The sequence below is a fragment of the Psittacula echo genome (genome assembly GCF_963264785.1).
Source record: "Psittacula echo genome assembly, chromosome: 1".
Classification (NCBI taxonomy): Eukaryota; Metazoa; Chordata; class Aves; order Psittaciformes; family Psittacidae; genus Psittacula; species Psittacula echo.
This window is the reverse complement of record NC_137735.1, coordinates 94,976,713-94,998,486: the sequence shown is the minus strand read 5'-3', so window position 1 is coordinate 94,998,486 and position 21,774 is coordinate 94,976,713. Positions and strand designations below refer to the sequence as shown.

The following is a 21,774-nucleotide window of genomic DNA, read 5'->3' as shown; positions in this document are numbered from 1 at the left end:
TTGTGATCGTGTGAGACACTCAAATAGATCACCTGTTTCTGAAAAGAATCACCCAGATCTAAGCAGCAGAGTGTTTTATAGCTCCCTGCTTTGCTGGGACCAGCCATCTGGCCTGCTTTGGGCTTGTCATGCCACCCTGCTCTCCACTTACTGCTCTGGGACTTGGGAGCACAGAGCTCCCCAGTCTGCCTGCACAGCTCAGAGCAGCAGTGTTCCTACTTTGTAAAATACCTGTCTTAAAGGGCAGGTCTACCAAAGCACTGCTCGTAGCACTTATAAACTACTCTTCCCAAAGCAGGGCACAACTGAAGAGTAGGATCCTTGAAAATCAGATCCTCTGCCTGGGGACACAGGGCAGACTGAGGTGAAACACTGCTTCAGCCAGAAGGAATAAGGGTTGAGGGTTTTGAGAGAGAAAAGACAGCTGAAACACTGTACCAGGAAGGTAGCAGTTAGTGAAAGAGCACCCACACCTATCCGCCCTACACCCTCTGAAATCCTTTATAGTGCTGCTCAGGGTTGATATATAAAGATCCTCAGGCTGGCTAAAAACCAGAGAAAGTCTCTTAGGTGCCCCAAGCTCATGTACCCCCAGGCAGGTACCCCAGAAGGGATATTTATGATTCTAGGAAACTTTCAGAAAATTCAGTTTATCCTTTATTCCTGAATTTCTCATCTCCTGTGGTAAGAGCACAGCTTGCCCTCTGCCATCCCAGCTATGCTGCAGGGATCAATGTATTTCTGCACAGCATTTTAAAAACCACATTAGAAGTCCCTAGGATTTGTCATTTTTCCGAGAAAATGCTTCAGAGAGAGGGGCCAAGAGCAGGGCCATGGCCACAGACGCCCAACCTCAGCTGCCACCAGCGCCCCGAGGTAGAGGGTGACCTTGGCACAGCATCCCAGGGGTACCGGGTGTATAGGTCACTGCCTGCAAACCAGCACATGCTGGTAAGGATTCCCACACACTGCAATAGTGGGTGCAAGAGCAGCTGTGCTCCAAAGCCCAGCAGCAATAACCAGATGGTGCTATTCTCACTCCTCTTCGAAAATCACAGCAAGGACCAATATTGAGGCAATGAGCAAGACAGCTGGATCCCCAGAAACCTCATCAGGAGCCCTGTTTTTCCACTCCTATGCAGGCAGAAACACACGTTCCTCTCCAGCTCATAAAAGAGGCACCAAGAAGAGTGAGAAGGAGGAAGACAAAGAGTTAAGCAAATGTCACAAGAGCAAGATACAAAACAAAAGCACAGACACCCACACAGAGCCCTCTGGCAGCTTCTTGCCAGCAAGTCCATCCCCAGTGCCACCCGCAGCTATTCACACTACTTTCTGTCCCCTGTTATGTATTAATAATTCTTGTTGATGGCCCTTCTGCTAATACATTACGGCTGGAGTGGCTCGGGCCAGGGCAGTAAACAGCAACGAGAACAGTCAAGCCGAGCAGAGCCTGCCTGACTCTGAGGGAACATGCAAATGCACCTCAGAGGACAAAGCAGCCAGCACAGATATTATGCTGCAGAAGTAATTCTGCGTTTTTCTAAACTTTGCTTTACCAACTGCCTACAGTCAGCCACATGGAAAAACGTAATACAGTAGTTCAGATCCTATCAGCTTGGGTGCAAGAACCCCATTTGCCTGACATAGTTAAGTAGCCCTCCTAGCCTTTAAGTCACAGAGAAAAGCTAAAGGACCAGATGACCTATTCTGAAATAGTCTAGCTCCAGGAATCCTGATTTTCCTGACACAACCAATTCCAAACAGACAAAGCACCCTCACGAAGGAATCAGTTAAGTTGTTCCAGAATTCATTTATCTTCTACATATCACTACCATCATGTTTCCTATATTTATTTTTTTAATCAGCTACAGTGAAACGTTAACCCCAGTTACGTATAATTTTCCGCGCTTAAAAACACAACAAAAAGATTCATGGAAGGGTAAAATGTGTGGCTTCGCACCTGGAAAGTGCACGTAAACCAGGAGATCTGTTGCTCATTCTAGCACCTCTTAACGTAAATGAAATTTCCTTTACATCACAGCATCCTGATAGAGCCCAGAAGATTAGAGCAATATCCTTTTGGATGCACAACTCTTCCTTTAGTGCATATTTAGTGACTTTCTTCCAGCCTATCATTCTTTATTTGGAGTTATATTTTTATGCACAAAACGGTAGCTTTCAGAGGAGGCAGGAGTTATTAAGAAGTTCATCTGTTCCAGCTGCTTATTCCTCACTTAAACTCATCATTAATCCTCTTTTTATGACACCATAATGGTCCCTATGGCAACCAATTATGATGTCACAAACAAGATTAGAATTTTAGATGGGGGAACAGAATTAGCTTCTTCTCTATTTGTTTAGGTGTCTAGCAGCTGTCACGCCTCATCAAATCACTGGCCGAAAGAGTTCAAGAACTCTCTTTTGAATATCCCACCAATACCTGGTAATTCAAGGGAAGGCAGTCAGAAACAAACAGCAGCACATGCCCAGTGAAGAATGGAAAGTTACATTGCATGGGGGCAATCCCGTTCCAGCCCCTGCAGGTCATTCTCTCACTCCCTGAAGCAAGAAAGCATTGGCAACTCTGGTGACACTGTGGGTACTCAGTAGTCAGACTCACTATGAAAGTGATTTATTTTCCTATAAAAGTCTAATCCTTCTTTGGATCCTACCAAATATTTCCCTTCAATGATTTGCTGCAGCAGTGGAGTCCCCATTAAATACACAGAAAATAATCATGTATGGCAAGTAAAGGAAAAACCCCTGAGCTCACTTATTTCATCATATTTTATTCTACCCATAAACTAAATAACAACAATCATCTCTCTTCCTGCAGAATAATCACAAGCACACTTGAATGCCTGAAGTGATTTACATTACCCTTCTCTAGTCTTTTTTCATTTCATCTGTACTTTGTCAAGCTCCCAACAAATCAAAAAAAAAGAAGAAAAGAAAAAGAACAAAGGGGTAAAATATCAGCCACCCCCGCACAATTCTGCACATTGTCAACAATGGGAGGTATTGCATATTCAAGATAAAGATGATTTGTCCCCCCTAGGTTTGGGCTGTGTCATTCTGGCGAGGTGAATGAGTTAAGGTAGCAGCAAGATTAAGCTAAAAGCAAAGCTTGTCACAAAAGGGGGCTGGACCATGGAATAACACCAGAACCTGAACAGAGACATCAATTACCCACACCTCCAATACATGCTCCTTTCACCAGGCAGGTCTGGCTTTGAACCGTTAAAGAACAATCCTCAAACACCCGCACAGCCTTGGGCAATCCATGCATTTTACTTTCCAGGTAATTTATTGTAGTTCATGGAAAACATGACAAATGTGCCCAGGGTCCATCGAAAAAGAAATGGAGAGGGCAAAAAATTTACTTTCACATCCTGCATTGGGACTGAATCACAAAAGAAGTGCCTCCCAGCCACCCTTGCAGCTGGCAAAGTTCCTTTTGAAGATGCAGTTCACAGCAAGCAAAATGGCAACATCTCTATTTGGCTGTAAAGCTACTGCAGCACTTCTGAAAAGCTGACATACTTGCCAGTATCCACTAAAAGAAGTCACCACCTCCACTTCACACCAGAATTATCTCTTGCAATAAAAAATTAAATGAAAAAATAAAAATCCAAACATTCCACCCTCCCAAAAAAAACACATGTTTTTAACGGAAAAAGTTTCCATGCTTTGCTTTTTTTCCTTTAATTTGGAAACATTTGTCAAACACTAACAAGCACATACATCTATTCATCCTATTTGTAGGAGGGGTCCACATAACAACTAATTTTAGCTTTGTAAGGCTGCTCTCCACAGACTGTCTGCAGTCGATAGAGATGGGCTCTTCAGGAGGACAATTTGGAGCCAGAGCATGAATTAGGCTGGCAAAATGGCCCTCAGGAGAAGACGCTCGCACTTGCTAATGACTGTTGAGGACATCAAGGGAAGGCAGCCTCCCCAGCCTGAAATTATCCTTCAGGAATAATCCTCCCCTCTTCATATTGACTTCTTCACACATATCAGCACTCACAATTTTTCCAGAGCCAGTGAGAAGTGACACCCACCATCAGGACATGCACAAGGGGACTAATTCATAACAACAGAGCCATTAGAAGGAAATGCATTAGTCTTAATAGCAATAACTGCATACTCACATGGTCTCATCCCATGAAAGTTCTTAAATCCTGTGGGAGTCAGATGTCGGGAACAGCAAAACCAGTACAAGCTTGTACAAGTCAGAAATCCTTTGCCCAGACATAATTTTATAACAAACACTCACTATTTTGCCTATCACTTGTATTCCTTTTTGGGCCGTAGTTACCAACACCCTTCAGCCTTGAATAGAAGATTGTTATCAACCCTCTACATGCAGCCATTAAAAATATGCTGGCTCCCTCTTTCTCCACTGCCAAAATTAGTTGGATGGGAGCTCCTCAGTCCTAAGACCCAAATCTCACAGAAATCTGACTTCTACAAATCTCTTGCCCTGTTTGCACACTGCAATGCAAACCCAGCAACCAGAGCATGGTAGGAAAGACCATCATCCAGCTCAGATACACCACCTTGGTTCTACTCCCTGAGAGAGGGTAAATGTTGATCCAATTGCTCCATGGTTGGAAAGGAGCAGCGGAAATGGTTGAGGAGCAGATCAACACTTCCTGAGGGCAGAAGCCTTTTCAGCCCCAACATTACACTTTCATTCTCTGTGTAAGACAACAGTTGGTGTCCAGTAAGTGACTACTTGCATTTTTATTACAAGGTGCATTCTGTCAGTAGCTACAGAGGACATTCCAAGGCACAGAATATTCTCAGAAAGAGAAGCAAAGGAAGAAACCCACCGCCATTAACCATATACATGATGTATATTCAGCTTTCAGACAACCCTAGAGAATGACCTTTCTGTTCATCCACTACCCAATACTACCCTGATAGTACACTTGAATCATGACATCAAGCAGCTCCTGCTACCAGTCAGAGGACAATTCACCTTCCTTCTCTGGTCCTTCAGAAGAGGCTAAGTATTGTAGGGGTGATTAACATTAAATGTGCTTATTATAACACATTTCTATCATGGAAAATTAATCATGATCAAGAGATTTTCACAGACGCTACCAAATAATAACTTTAGCTTACCAAAGCTCAGCATTTCCATTCTTTGGGAAATTCTCATATTTCAAATCAAAACAAAATTACTTTTCCTTTTTGAATCAAAGTGAAAAAAAAAACAACCTCCACATGAAGAAGTTCCAGTTTTAATATCAACTATTCTATATTTCAGGTACCAAGAGAAATATATGATTGTGTTGCTCTTTATTTTTTATTAAAAATATATATTAAAAAATAATTAAAAGTCAGCATCTTCCCTACAGGATTACAGTTGGAAAATATTATGTCAAAATTCCAAAAAAGGAAAAGGCTGAAGTTTTTCAGCCACCCTTCTCCACCATGGAAAACTGGAATTGCAAGAAAATGCATATGTTGTCATACCTTCACAAGTATTACCTCACACCCGATTTTTTCTTAACTTAAAATGAGTGAGGGGTTACTTTATTTTAAGGAACAATCATGTTTTCCCATGCAGACCCTTTAGTGAATGTCTTTAAAATCTTCGTTGCAGCTGAGCAGCCACAGCTCAGCCTCATCAGGCACGAACCCTCTGGGCGTATCTGCTTGTTCCCACCACTGCCTTGTTTGTACACCTCTGTCACTCGAGTCAGATGCTGACAAGCACTGTTGTGCCTGTGACTGCCTAACACTAAGACATTCTCACTGTTTTGCATTTATCCTCCTATTATTTGTGTTTTCACACATAATAGAAGCTGCTTTGTCTGCCTGCATAGTAAATTCATCTCACTATTGTACAACCTTGCTGAGAGAAGCTGTTAGGATTGATTCACAATAAGGCCAACATTTCCATCAAGCAAATATCAGTCTCAGCACCCGACAAATTGTGACACCATTTGTAGAGTGACTGAATCATATACTAAAAGCTCAAGCTGGATGTTCAGGCAGGGGTGGCTGGGGAAGGGGCTACCATGTAGGAAGCAGGGGCCACTGCCTAGGCACAGCTTAGCTGCAGCAATACCCAGGAGAGGCCCATGTTTTCTGGCCATGATCCCCATTTGCCAGTGGGAGCGGGCAGGAGAGCTGACTTGCCAAGGAACAAGTCAGACAGCAGGCTGCTGCTTCTACGGGAGGGGAATTCGCATCTTTCTCTTTTTCAGCCTTTGGATCAAATCAGGAGAAGTCGGGCTATGATTTTTCCATCACAGCTTGTTTCCTGCTCTTTTTCTTTCTCTCTGTTTCACATCCCTAACGGCTTCTCTCAAGCTTGGAAAAAATCCTGTTATAAAGCATTGCCTAGTGCACTCTAAGCACCCTCCCTTCCTGTCCTCATCTCATCTTATAATTGCTAGTGACTCACTGGAAATGCCTATCTTTGGTCAGCTGAAGGGCTCCTAAGTCTCCCTGGGTCCCAAATGATCAAAACTTCTTTTTATGACCTACAGCTCCAAAAACATAAGCAGATGGAAGAAGCAGATACACACTGGAGTTCCCAAACCCGATTGGGGGCCCACATCCTCCAGACACAGTCAGCTGCAGTTTTATTTAGTAGGATTCACAGCTGCAAAGGGTAGTAAAATAAGATCATTGGTGGCAGAAAGGCCATCTGGTATCTTGGCACTTCACGTGTGAAAGAGGACGATCTCCAATTTTCAGGAAGCAAAAGACATGAGTAATCTCATGATAAAGGCCAAAGACTGAAGAGAATGTGAATTACCTTCTTTTTCTGCTAAGTCAGGAGAGAGGCATAATCAGTGCGTGATGAAAGCTTTCCCTGCCGCTGCCTGCACTGCAATTCTCCCTGAGCAAAAAATGGCCCTTAGTGACCGGGAAGCAAGGAGGAATGAACCCAGCACTTTCACAACCACAGGTCAGCTGCCCTGTTCCTTCCATCTCCCTCCCAGTACTAGTCATTGTATCTTCTGTTTGCACAGAGACAGGAGGAGCTATGGAGAGAGGAGCCTCCATCACTGGGGTTCAGCAGCTGCGGTTTACTTTTCTTCTGTATTCATTTTGTATGCTTGATTTACTTGAATTCGGAACAAGGCCAGGTACTAATATAAACACCAAACTCAAAGTCTTTCTTCGCAAAAAAAAAAAGGAAATTGGAAACATAATCGGCTATCATATGGGCAGGTTGAGGATATTTTCACAGTCCCATCAGAGCTCATAGCAGAATTACATTTGGTTGCTTGCCTTTCGGCACTAAGGAGGTGCTGGTAAGGAAAGAAGGGTGTATTGCACAATCCAGAGGTTCATAATAATAACGGAGCGATTAGAGGAGGCTTTTCTTTAAAATTCCCTGTTACCTGATCTCTCACATTTTCAACAAACATGAGGTGAAGAATGCATTACTTGGTCTTGAATAGTGACTCTATGTGATTACATATGAGGAAATAGAATTATTTGTGTCATGCTTCCAGCTACCAGTTACAGCCAGAGATAGCTCAGCTTTGTGTCTTCCATACGATTAAAAAACAGAGCAGAATTTACTGAACTCCAAAAGAAAAAGGAAAAGGATCATCACATTCAAGGTTTTTCTGAAACACAATCATTAAGGGGAGAGCTCACACACAAGCTCTGTGGTTCCAGTTTGCTGTGGAGAGCATTTCTCAAAGTGATTCTGGCTTGAGACTACCCACAAGCTTGAATGAGAGTACATAATGTTTGGCTTATGTTGTTGATGGACATCACATTCCCAAGAAGGGTCTGGTCAGAAGCTTGCAATGGGCTGGGAGAACCCAGGCTATTCCTAGAGGGAAAGACATGCAGTATCCTATCTGAAAAGCATAAAAGCTGTGTGCCAGCCAGCCCTTCCTTTGGAGGGCACCAAAGTCTTCCAAGCCAAACTATCAACAGCCATCCCTGCTTAAAGGTTCAGGTTTGGCAGGTAAGGGGATGTTAGGGGTAAATCTGCCATGCCTAGGTCACTTGTCTGAAGGCCATTGGGTTAGCAGTTTCTAAACACCACATACAAACTTAGGGAGGAGGCATCTTTACTGCTATATTGGTCTCAGTCCAGCTTCTAACTGCCCCAGCATCACAGCCAACATTAGTCATTCCTCCCACTATCTGCTGAAAGAAGAGAAAGAAAGAGCTGACAAGACAGAGACCAAATAACTCAGCACTCAGTAAATTTGCTGTTCACTCTGGATCATAGCGCATTTATCAAATGATGATATGGCCTACGTCAGACTCAAGAAAACGAAAAACACTGTTTTGCTGTTTGCCATCCAGGCTGAATCAAGATTCTCAAGGCCAAAAAAGAGTCCACAAAGGCATTGCAACACTCTCCAGTATCCAAGTCACTGAGAAGCTACTCCAGCACTGTTCGTCCTGCACCAGCAGGACTTATCAAGCACCTTTCAGCATTAGTTCAACACCTGAGAAAGCTTGGAAAAAAATAAAAGCTTAAAAGCTGGAGAAGGCAACCAGTACCTCCTTTTTGCAATAGGTTTGCATTACATTGACAGGGAGAGGTCCAAAGCCAGTCTCTATCTTTACATCAAATTGCACGTAAAGCAGGTACATAACCACTTTGCAGCATCTGCAACACAGTGTACCACCATAGGGCTTGAAAACTTCCAGCACTGCAAATCTAAAGGGGAAAAGAAACATCTTACAAGCATCTTGTCAGTAAAGAATCAGAGATACAGCACTGGACTACAGAGCTCACACTAGCCTTGGAGGCAGCAAAAGAACCTGTTGGAGTGAGCTCAATAACTTCAATCTAACCTTGTAGAATGTGAATGTTTATGTACTTCCGTGTTCTTTGTTCATTGTACTGTGCACCACACAGCCCCAGACATAAACCCACACAGAACACTGGGGTCTTGGCAGGAAGACAGGGCAACAAAGGAAAATGACAGAAATAAAAGGGAGAGAGAGCAACTCAAAAGTAAGGAAATCCAGAAATTCTATCACAGTGAAAACTGGCTAGGTATAAAACAAATAGACTACCCACTCCAAAGCCAAATATACTGCCCTGCAAGAGAAGTGACACTTGCAACTGTTGGCTACCTGCAGAGACAAAACATCAGAATAAAGAACTGGTTAAGTTCTTCTCACTAATGTAAGGCTACCCACAACCAAACACACCAGCTGCATTGGTACTGCTGATAATTCATTCCTCAACATCATTTTAAATCAGGCTAAAACCTGGAGGTGACTACAGTGCCAGCAGCAAAGGATCCTATGAGCACAAGCAGCTGGCAAGATACTGGTACTGGATATCCCTTAAGGCAATAGCATCAAAGGCACTTTTCTTTTGTTTCCTATCCACACAGGTTTTTAACATTCAAATTCTCTCAGTGTCACAACTTACAACGAACATCAAAACTCATAATGAAACTTTATTCACATCTTTGGCATTTCACTTACTTTCACAGGAGAGTCCATTGTCCTCAAGGGCATCATCTCAAAACCATAAATCAGGCTAACATCAGCAATTAATAACCAAGGACCTGGCCCAGTATGCACCTACACATGGCATTTCATTGCCTTCAGAGAAGCTACAGGATGCAGTATTCAAGTTGGAATGAAACTCGATGTGTTTTCACAACAAAAGGATATACTCCTGGGATCATTCACTAATTGGATAAAAGCATAAGAACTACCCCATTACCATCCCTGGAGGAAACTCGTTAGCAACCTAATGAAATAAAGTGATGACAGGAAGGTATTTTCTCATCATCTTTTAATGCTAACAGGCTTCAAAGCCATTTTGCTTCCTCACCCTCTCCTATGGTGCCCAGAAACCCCATGGCACCTCTCAGAGCATCACAGGCAGTCCCCTCTCCTGCACATTATACAGCATCAGGGAGCAGTTTCAGAGCACAGAGGGATTCTAAAATGTTCAAATCATCATCTTTGATGAATCTGTGCAATTGAAGTTTAATCCCTGCCCCACTTGAAAAATGTTCCCCAGTGGGTCAAGCTTCCTGATGAGTCATAAAATTTAAAAGAAATATAATCCGGCTATTAGGGGCTTTGTTGTTTGTTTTTATGAAAAGCCGAACTCAGGAACACTTGAAAGAAATTAGAAATATTGGAACAAATTTTATAATTTTGAAATATTTTTAAGTTAGTGAAATGACAAATACTGAAGTGAGTTCTACACAAGCATAGTACTTCTTATAATTACATCTATATTAAATATGAGAATTTCTTTTTCTCCTCCTGTAAAGTGTCAGGCCATACCCCCAGACACTTGGGTATCATGCAGCCCTAATCAGGCATATTTTAAATATCCATATGAAATACACTTTCTTTAGTAACAGTGAGGGAAGAATGGATAATTTTGAATCCATCTGAAATATAAAGCAAGACAAGCTACATTCCAACTATCTGCAACTACACTTCTCAAAACTAAACACCTTCCTCTAAGTCCCCGTACATTCAAGAAGAGCCCACACCTCTCCACCAAGAGTTCTTACAGTCAGACAGCCAAAGACATCAGTATGATTTATCTCTGCAATGCATCTGTAGCCTAGCTAAGGCTATAGGGCAGCCAGCAGCACGATTCCCCAATGCCAATACGTTCACTGCCCATACCTTACTGGCATCCTGAAAGAATAGCATCCTACATCTTCTCACACCTCCTTCTTAGCCACAAAGTTACACAGGGAGAGCAATGATGCGTTAAACTTCTGTGCTGCAAACCTAAGTACAATTAGACACCTCCATTCTCCCTGACTACACAGCAATTTGTCTACATAATAGGGATTAGTGTCAGGTAGTCAGTAGGGACAGTGAGGTTTCTAGGTAGAATTCGAAGCCATAACCCTTCAAAAAAGGGTGGATGGACCAGATGATGAAAGAGCAGTTTCCTATTATGCAGTATGTATTCTGAAGTTAGCTAGGCTTTCAAACAGCCGTAAATAGGAAGGGGATTGTGGCAAAGCCATTCAGAGCTGCACTTGAAGGGAAATCCAGCACTGAAACGTTCAGGATCTCATTACCTAGCCTTTTTCTAACATAAGGGTTTCAAATCACCTAGCTTCCTCAAAAATGCAGCATAGAAAGTATCAGAGAAATACCAGGCTCAACCACAGAGTACAGACAAGGTTAGCCCTGCACCAGCTTACTTTGTCAAAAGAGCAGTATTTAGTGACCATTTGTTCCTCAGAACAAGCTGATAAATCTTTACCTTCCCCCTCAACACTTTACTTGTCTTTATGCTCAGCCATTTCAGTAAGTTAGTTGGAGGTGCTGAGACATTCAGAAGAAGCACCTAGTGCCCTGTGGCAGCCTCAGGATAGTGAAGTTCTTTAAAAATCATATAATTCAGAGGCAAAGCTTGGGTATATTGTACTCTAAACAAGATCAAATTATAATATTCATGCACAGCTGTCCTCTGCCTCTCCCCACATTCCAGGTTTTCTCTGAAAGTTGTTGTTTCGATTCCTTTATGTTCCACTCTCCTTTTAGGCTAGGTGAGAGGCCTCACTGTTAAAGCTAGGGTTGAGGATCTGTCACTTTGTCACACAGACTCTATCTGCTGTCTTAAATAAGTTACTTTATCTTTTGTCTTCGTTTCTTACAGTGGATTTACAAAGAATCAGATCCTACAGTACTTGTGTTACATAGGTATTATCACAGCCATACAGTTGGAGAAAGGTGAGATAGAGTATAACAGACAAGCATTAGACTTCTTTGTTTAAGTTAAGACGAGCACACCAGATTTTTCGGTGTTAAGAAACAAACAGCCTCTTCCTTGACGCTACACAGCCTCCTACCCCATTTGTGGATGGAAATTTAGTAGAAAGTACAGATGTTCTTTCCACACAGCTGCAACCTGAAGAACACACAGCAGAGTCCTTGTCATACACCTTCCTTCACCCTGAAATTACTCACCAGAGCATCGTCTTACACATACGCAGCCATCAAATACCTAGCACTAATCCACACAAAGGCTCCTATAGACTATACATACGTACAGAGTCTTCCCTATGTACTCTTACACATTTTTTTAATATAAACCAAATCCCACACAGCTTTTACCTGTTAAGAGCGGCAAATGGTCAAATCATTCAAAATAAGAGAAAAAAACCCACCAGCATTGGAACATGCAGGTGATCGGTAGAATAAAGTTAATGCATCATTCCCACGTACAAAGTTTAAAAACAAACAAACAGCTTTGTAGGGTGAGGCATAAAAAGGAGCTCCAACTTTCTACATCCATTTTATTCCAAGGTAAAGTTCCTTGTCATTAGTTCTGTAACTAGAAGAGGTTGCCACAGAGCTGTGAGCCTCCCATGCCTCTTCTTTCCTTCTCCCAGATATCAAGGGGATCTTGATATCTGAGAAATCCTTTGGCTGACTGTTAGTGTCCCATGCCCAGGTTGTACTGAAGTTACCAACAAAAAGCAGAAAGAAATGTTGCACATAGAACCATAGAATAGTTAGGGTTGGAAAGGACCTTAAGATCATCTAGTTCCAACCCCCCTGCCATGGGCAGGGACACCTCACACTAAACCATGCCACACAAGGCTCTGTCCAACCTGGACTTGAACACCACCAGGGATGAAGCATTCAGAACTTCCCTGGGCAACCCATTCCAGTGCCTCACCACCCTCTCAGTAAAGAACTTCTTCCTTATATCTAATCTAAACTTCCTCTGTTTAAGTTTTAACCTGTTACCCCTTGTCCTATTACTACAGTCTATCCCCAGCACCCTTATAGGCCCCCTTCAGATACTGGAAGGCTGCTGTGAGGTCTCCACGCAGCCTTCTCTTCTCCAGGCTGAACAGCCCCAACTTTCTCAGCCTGTCTTCATACAGGAGGTGCTCCAGTCCCCTGATCATCCTAGTGGCCCTCCTCTGGACTTGTTCCAACAGTTCCATGTCCTTTTTATGTTGAGGACACCAGAACTGCACACAATACTCCAAGTGAGGTCTCACGAGAGCAGAGTAGAGGGGCAGGATCATACACATACATCACATACACATCACTTTCCCAACATTTCAGCCAAGTTTCCAAAAAAACCCCAAAAACCAACCAAACAACAAAAAAACACTGTCAAAAGCCTGGTGAAGCTTCCAGAAAATCATTTTCTCAGCCCCATGACTGACTCAAGCAAGAAACACCAACTAACTGTCTATCTATTCAATAGGACTAGCCATGACAAAAGTGATTTTCCACCTCAAAGTTATGTGGCATCCGATTATCTTTAATGCAATGAAGTTTTCCACCTGCAACAGTCCCAGGACACTCTTGGTCTATAGGTCCATTCCTGTGCTATGCAACAGTTTTATTATATGCTCACAAAGGCTTTCCCTTTCAAATCACTGATGCATTAATCTCCTTCCAGGTATGTACATTATTCCATTGGAGTTCACATGGAGCTTCGTTTAGAGTTATCATTCACAGTGTGTCTTTTGTAAAGTGCTGCTAACCCCTGATACAGAAGGAAGAATGTAATACATGCTCTAAATTCAAAGACAGTCCTTTCATTTTTTGTGACCCAGGGACATTGATGGCCAGACTTGCAGCCACATCTCAAAGTCAGGAGGGTACTTTAAATGTCAACCTCTTTTCCCCATGGTATTCTTTCTAAATTGTCTTTTTCTGCATTTTTGTCCAACACAGAATTTCCACATGAAAGTTTTATAAATCAAAGGGCTTCATGAAGGCCCCTTCATGTACCAAAAAAAGTCCAGGGATAAGCCCTGGGAGAAAATGATAAAATGGTGATGGATGTTTTGGGTGACAAAGTAAATTGAGTCACTGTTATGTGAGTGGGTGGTAACAACTCTGTACAGTACATACCCGAACCTCTCAACAAAGACAGTTGTAAGCAGATCTTACGAGATTAGGCTGGAGAGTGAGAATTATCTTCTTGACATTTGGTAGAAGATAAAAATTCATCCATCATTTTCCTGCAGAACAACCTCACTCATTTACAGAAATGAGATGTATTAAGGTTCAAGGAAAATTAAGTAAAATAAATCGACACAATCAAAAGATCAAAGGCTTTTGTTGGGTGTTTTTGTTTTTACAAATGCCATTCAGCTTTAATTATTTATAATGCTTCACAGTACACTTGCAGATGCTGTCATATTTCATAAAATAATTAAGTCTTAGTAATAGGAGACACCTCTACCATGCTGTCTGTAACATTTACTGAGAAGTGATGCGAATTTTATGATCATTATCATGTCTGTAAATAAATGAAGCAAAAAGAATGAGCACATTTCCATTCCTTAAAATTTCTATTTTGGTCTATTTTTGGAAAGCACACAAAGCATATCCCAAACAGATTTGTTTGGTAAGTTGGAGAGAAACATCAGCCAAAGAAGCTCAAGCTGCCTATTTTAAATGTTTCCAAGTGAAACCGGACAGCCAGTGGATGTAGTGAGTTAAGAAAATTGGTGCCTCCAGCCACCTCCATTACTAAAAGTGAAACACAGGGTTTCCTGCTCAGGCAAGCCACCATCACCAAAGGCAAAGCCTCACAACCATGTTGCCAATCCGTTGCCTATTAGCAGCACTGAATTACGAGATGATTCGCTACAGCCCTGCTTTTGGAAGTCCCTGAGCCATGTACAAACAAGAATCCTAAAGCCTGCCACCCGCTGCCTTGGTCAGGATTTCTCCATTTGGTCAAACTGAAACTGCATTTCTCTAGATAAACTATTCCCTCGCAACAAGTGTTTGCCAAACACCACTTTTTTTCACCTCTCAAGAAGGACATTAAAACTTAAAACATTATTTTTATTTCCAGTGCCACTAATCAAGATTTCTAAATAATAATCAATAAAAAATTTTTTTAAAAAATCATTAAATTTGCATTATTGATGGTTTCAGTTGTTTGGTTTTAGGATTGTGTTGGTTGTTTTGGTTTTCATTTGGTTTTGTGTTTGAGTTTTGGGGGTTTATTTTGGCTTTTCTTTTTACCTTTTATTATTTCCCTCTGCTTAAAGAAATAAACCACAAGACTGCATTTCACATAAGTTTTTAAGGCTGAAAGCACCTGCAGGATACAGCTTTACTGCCAAGGTTTTCTCTAGACTTAGGGTTTTATTGTGGTAATATTTTTATTCAGCATTTCTTTGGTATAATTTGAATTTCTCTTTATTTCAAGAATTATTTTGGGAAAGCTACCTCAATCTCTATTTTTGCTAAAAGAGACCATGAGTTCTTCCCAGATCTCTGCAGTGACAAAAGAATAAAAATCAAAAGGAAAGAAACATTTACCCACCAGCTTTCTGTCACAGTTTCTTCTAAATATCCTACCGGGGCTAAATACTACTCTAAGAACCAATCTGCAGAAATATTTTTTTTTTCTCTTTGGCAAGGGCACACCTTTAATTCACTTCTTAAGAATTATTTTCACTTGCCAGTTTCTTCGCAGTGGGGTGGGAAGCGGATCTTTTGGTTCTGTCAGTTTACGGGAAAAGAAGTTTTCATTTTGTGAGGCCATCTCTCAGATTTTAAGCAAAAAAGCCAAAACGTCTTCAAGATACTTAATTCCATGTTTGTAGTGTAAAAAAAAATGCTGCTTAACTATTGGCATTCTGATATTAGCATCCAACTATTGAGTCGGTTGGCTTCATTGAAGCGTGCAAGGAAGAAGAAGGAGCCCATTTCCCTGAGCTTTCACTCAGTTTACACAGGGACCAGCTCTGCAAGATACCCTTCATGGAAGGATTGCCACTTAGGATTGCAGACCACCCTGCCCTCCCACACCAGTGGTACCCACCAGCTGAGCCACGGCAGCAGCAGCACCCCCTAATACATCAGGCAGGGCAGGCGCCCTGTCTGCAAATTAAGATCCACTTAAGGGATGCGTGTTGGCAGCACATGCACACACACAGAAACAGGCACACTTTAAACCCATTAGCTCACTCACAAGCACAGATAAGTGGCATATCCCCACTGTGTATGTATTCATAATTACAGCATATTACTAGAAAGAAAATAGCAAGCAACCATCTACTCCTAACGGAATGAGGAGCTTTTGATGCAGACAGTGAGCTTTGTGGATGTCAGGTGCATGGAGGAGATGGCTCAGAACATGGCAAGGTCAAGTAAGCTTCTGAGCTCACTATGAGGCACACCTGTGCTATTTAAAGCAAGTTTTTCCACCTGATGGTTTGATATGGAGACAAACATGCCTATATTGGTATTTACTACACAAAATCATTACATATTTAATACAGCAGTTTCTGCATTGTAAGCCGCTGACCGACCTCATCAGTATATATCATTATTTTCCTGACTATGTTACTCATGGTTTTGGTACAATGCTAGAGAAACTAACGAGTTATTTGCGTGCAACAGCTATGTCATTAGCCAAATAGATCGGCATTACAATGAAAGCAGTTGCTGTTTAGCAACAATAAAAAGAAGGGGGGGGGGCGGGGAGAGAAAGAGATAATACTCCAAGCCAGCCTCAGGTAAACAGCAGTTTCATAATAGGGAGTGATTAGCGTAAAATTGGCACAGGAAGCCTTTTTCTTCTTCCTTTTTTCCCCTGTTATAATACCATGACCTCTCTTTCAGCCACCTGTTTCATTCCATCAGTTCCCACCAACAGATTTTGCAACTCTCATTTTCATGAAGCTTTATTATTTTAAGCAAGTTCCAACTGGGGGATTTTTTTCTGCATGTATAAATGCCGATATATGGGTGTATTTCAATGTAATGCACTTGCATAGAGAATCCTAAATGAGCTGTTTGGAAGCCTGTATGAAGCCTTGAATAATTGCTGTTGTACCAGTGGATAAGGGAGTCCCAAGTGCCGACACAGGTAGATTTTCCTGTATATAATATAGTCATTTACATTTACAAATGTGTTTCAGCATCACAATTTACTGAGAGAAATGGTAACAATTTAAGGAGCCTGGGGGTTGCAGGGTGTGGAGAGCTCAGCGGAGGTCCTTTGTGAAAGTTTTCTATTCTTCTATCTACTCAGATTGTTCTCACTACAGATAAAGGAAAGTGCACGTTATTTGTAGGAAACCAGCTCCAAATGAAAAGGTGTGGAAATCCAAGGATGCAAAGAAAATGTACTTTCTCACACATATCCCAAGTCAAGTAGAATGAGTAATAGGCATCAAGAGATCCTTAGGAAAAGCTTTTATATCTGAAGGTTCAGGACTTGTTGTATGCTTGCCTACATTGAGGAGAGGCAAAAGAAAGAAGAGAAAAAAGCCCCTAGATTTCCTCCCACAAAGCTTGCATTATGAAACCCTTACAGCGACCATGCAGAAAAATTCAAGATGTCTTTAACACATTTCTAGATAATCTGGAGAGCAGGACATTATAAACAGATTTTAACATCTTCTCCTTCCCTACCCCTAAAAAAAATAAAAATAAAATAAAATAAAAAGGGGGGGGAGGGGGGAAGATGCCAAAATTAACAAAATGCTTAAAACTAAACAAACACAGAGCCCGAATAGAACTCCTCCAAGATTTGTTGTTAACTCCATGCCTTCTGTACCAAGAGCAGACACATTAGGAATCCTGCCTCATTAGCAGCCTCTTCACAGCCCACCTACAGAATTTGCCTCTACCTAAACAACTTGCTCCTAAGTGGCATGTGCTAGGAAAACTATCGGGATAGAGATGCAGAAGTAGAGGGAGGTGACTGATGGAATGCTCTTTAGTCGTCCAGTAAGTTTTTTCCCCCCCACATAGTCACCTTCTTATGAATCATCCCAAACTTCACACTCACCAGCGAGACCTTTTGCCCTTGTGTGGAAGTCTCTCCGCATGCATGAAGCATTATATAAAACTTCAGCTATGAAGAGTGCTTTAATTACATCATTTTTATGCCCTAGCACGTGCAGAGACCCAAACCATTACTAAGCTATCTCACACGTACATGGACAGCACATTAAACAGAAGTACCTCCATGTTAGGGGAGATTCTTCAGCAAATTTATCGAGAGCTGCAGGAACTGCCTCCTTCCAGAGACAGAATAAGTAGCAGTTCTGTGTTTGCCATCCTCCCGGTTAAGAGGGCTCATCCCTAAGCATAGTAGATTACTAGTTCCTGACGGCGTGCTGCCTCCACCGTGGTTTTGCGGCCACAAAGCAGCCGAAATTAGGCAAAACTAACTTTGTGGCACGAAGCTTCTCAGGCGGCAATTACTCGCAGCAGATGCTGACCATTAGCAGATCCTAGGTAGTAACCGACAAGCCCCACCGACAGCCCCCTCACCCAAGGGCAGTGACAGAAGGAAGAAATCCATTTATTTGACATCAGAGATATGGGGTAAGTGAACAGCCATAAAAATCCAAGACGCTGGTTATGAAAGTAACACCCTGCTCTGGCTATAACGTGTCATGTGGCACCCCGGTGTCCGCCCGCCCTCGGCCGCAGCCACGCTTGGGGATGCTGGGCACAGCAGCTCACCCATCTTCTCCACCGCTGGGGCTTATGCAACGGCTGCCGGCACGGGTGGGGAGCGGGCAAGGAGGGGAGACCGGCGTTCCGGGGAACCTCCAACAGAGAAACCCCTTTCGGGAGCAGCGATGCCACCAGTAAGGTTTTTCCAATGCCTTTTGCGAGCGTTTGGAGGCGCCGGGAGCACGGGCGCCCGTGCTTTATTGAAAGGGCAAAGCATAAAGACAAACCTACTGCCCCGGCAGCTGGGAAAGATCTCTGACTCTGAGTAACTCTGAAGTTCACCCACGTACACAGTTCCCCTCCCCACCTTCCCTGACTCTGACAGCAGCGGCGGGGCTGGGGATCAGGTCACCGGCATAACGGAATACCCATCGGAGGGGCTCTTTGAGGCTTTGGGGTGAAGATAAAAGCTCTCCCAGCCTCCAGGGTACTGTCCTCACGCCGCTGCCCGGTCGCTCCGCCGCCGGACCCGGCCTGTCGCCTCCCCACCCGCAGGCATCCCGTGCCCTAGAGGTGCCTCCAAGGTTCCCAGAGCAGGTCCCGCCCGTCCGGCGCCCACCTGTAGGACACCTGCTTCCTGAAGGTGAGGCTCCGCAGCTTCTCCTCTAGCGACTCATCCGCTGCTGACAGCCCCGGCTCCTCCGGGACCCCGGCGGCACCCGCCGTGTCCCCACCACCCTCGGCCCCCCGGCAGCCACCGCCACCCGCCGCCCCGGTCTCCTCCCCGCCGGCTGCGGCGGGGGGGTTCATTGCGGTGGAGCAGTGGGGCCGAGCAGGAGGAGGGGGCAGGCGGGCGGCAGCCGGCGGCTGCAGGCGCTGAGGGGCGGCGGGCGAGGATACGGCGCTCCCGGGGCCGCGGGGCGCGCTGCGAGCCGCGGCGGCTGCAAATGGCAGCGCGGCCGCGCAGCATCCATCGGCGGCCGCACTGCAGCGGGGCATTGTGGGAAACTCCCGGCAGGCCCCGCCCCCTGCCACGCCACGCCGCCCGACCGCCAATCGCCGCTCCGTATCGTTGCCACGCCCCCTTAAGCCACACCCCCCACCCTGCCGCTGCACGGGGACCGCGGCGCAGCCCGGGGAGACCCTGGACTCAGATGCGCGCCTTTCCCCCTCGCTTCACCGTTAAAACACCGCTGAGCGCGGGCTCAGATCCCCCAAAGCACCCAGGGGCGCCCTCCGCTTTCTGCAGCCCTGGCTCGATAGCGCGTTGGCAGCTTCTCATGTCCTTCCCAGGCGATCTCAGCTTGGTGCGCTCTGAATCAAAGCACCTGACTCCCAGGAGATGCGTTTGGACACAGGCATCACGATGCCCTTAGTGAAATAAATTGTCCTCCCACCTTATTCCCCACTTCTCCCTTTTGTTCGTTGACAAAGGAAAACTTGCCAGGGAAACATCAGCATGGGGCTATTTAAGCACAAGTTGACAGCAACAGTAAGATTAAAAGGCACAGAAAAGGTCAAGATCTGGGACTATGCATCAACCATAGCAGGAATTATGCTGTATTTTCTCTATTTTTACTTTTCTATTCTATGTTTCCAAAACTTCTCCAAGGAAATGTGATCCAAAATAGAAGGATGTAAGAAAAAATAAAATAGGAGAAGGTTGAGCAATGACATTCTACAGAGAAGACAAACCCCACAGAAACAGATTTCAGAACTTCCCTGTCTCCATAGGTGACTTCCCAAGTGGCCTTGCCCTTCCTTCGCAGTCCTTGTGCCGCAATGCAGCTCACGGCATGAACAAAAGTCAAACAGGTAACAGCATTTTCCAGCTGCCCACATCCACCAGTGGGAAAACGATTCAAAATCTTGGGCATCAGTCAGACCTAGGACAGTCAACAGGTTCTTTATGCACCATCCATAGAAGTGCTCAAGGCCAGGTTGGATGGGGCTTGGAGAAACCTGGTCTAGTGGAAGGTGTCCCTGCCCTTAGCAGGGGGTTGGAACTGGGTGGTATTTAAGGTCCCTTTCAACCCAAACTGTTCTATAATTCTTGCTCCTTCTCCAACCCTAGGTAAAGATTCAGCTTCTCCGTACTTAGAACATGCTGTGTATGCACCTTTTGCCTCAACTTCAGTAACAGCAGGCTTTCCAAGCCAGCCAGATTTTTTCCTGCCCCTTGTTGGCAGTATGGAAGGGTGATGAAAAGTGAGTCTCTTTTGTTACAGCTTAAGTATTCGAAATTTTAACCAACTTTCAAATTCATATTCTTCCCTGATGCATAAATGATGCATATGTTACCTATATGCGCATGTGCTTCCCCTAATATGTATATGAATGTTCTCATCCAAACCCTGAAATACTTTTAGTTACTAATGAAGCACACAGACGAAAGCATAATTAAGCAATGTAATACATGGATTATTAGAAGCAAAACTAAAGCTCTTGCACAGAACTGTAAAAAGAAGATCTGGATCCTGCTCTGAGCTGCCTGCAGAAAGAACCGCAAACTAGCACAGAGCTCCACTGGAACCATCAATGCTTTTGCCATGGAGAGCTGGGACCTCGGCTGGAAAGTCTCCAGTGGAACTTCCAGAGAAATTAGCAGCCAGTGCTGATGGTGAAAGCATCCAACTTAAGAGCATGCGACAAGCTCTTTTTGCAGTAGGAAACTAAACCATCTTGAGGCAGAACTGTCAAAGACCATTTCAGACCTAGCCCTCCAACCAGCTTCAAGGACAAGGAGCAGTGCCATGAGCCCCTTTCTCATCAAACATGTCTTCTAGGTTTTGTCACTGAGGAAAGCAGTACGATCTGTTGCTGTGAGATGCCAATGGCATGTGCAACAAAATGCTTTAATTATGAATTAATTTTGCACTTGGAGAGCAGAACAGTGTGCGCCACCTCACAGCTTTATTCTTTCTAGCCTTTGCTCTGCATGAGAGCAGCTCTGTGGCCTGTGCCCCAGCTAATCACTCCACTCCCCCCCCAGAGCATCTGGAGCAAAGCCTAACAACTAATCAGAATTTCCCACCCCCTCCTCCAGCAAACATCTATGCCACTGAGCCACATCCTTCTCCTCCTCCTCCTCTAGCATGAACTCCATTGTAGCTCCTGCCTGTCAGTGACTGTTTTGCCCACATGACCACATTTACCCTGTGCTCAGGGATTACCTGTTTTTCCTCTGTCTGCTGCAATTTGCATGACTCATTTGCAACATGAAGTGCTAAATCAAATTCCTATGCCTTTTCCTAAATATGAGCAATTATGAGAAAATCTGAGGCTTGTGGAGGAAAGCCCTGCTTACACAATTACACCTGGGGCATAACTGTCAATTCCTGTGGCTTGAGAAAGGCAGCAACAGCAAAAACTTCGTCAGAGCATCACATTCGCTCCAAGACGTGACTGCAG

General features: G+C 43.9%; 1 protein-coding gene across 2 annotated transcripts in view; it reads right to left on the bottom strand.

Moving 5' to 3' along the window:
• The window catches only part of DGKI (diacylglycerol kinase iota), a gene marked incomplete at its 5' end in the record, with an annotated part of 208,126 nt that extends 188,953 nt beyond the window's left edge, over positions 1-19,173 (bottom strand). For both annotated transcript variants that reach the window (XM_080614280.1, XM_080614281.1), the window contains one exon: positions 18,983-19,173. In XM_080614280.1, the coding sequence (XP_080470406.1) occupies positions 18,983-19,173 (191 nt within the window). The remainder of the gene's footprint in view (positions 1-18,982) is intronic.
• Positions 19,174-21,774: the final 2,601 nt, after the last annotated feature.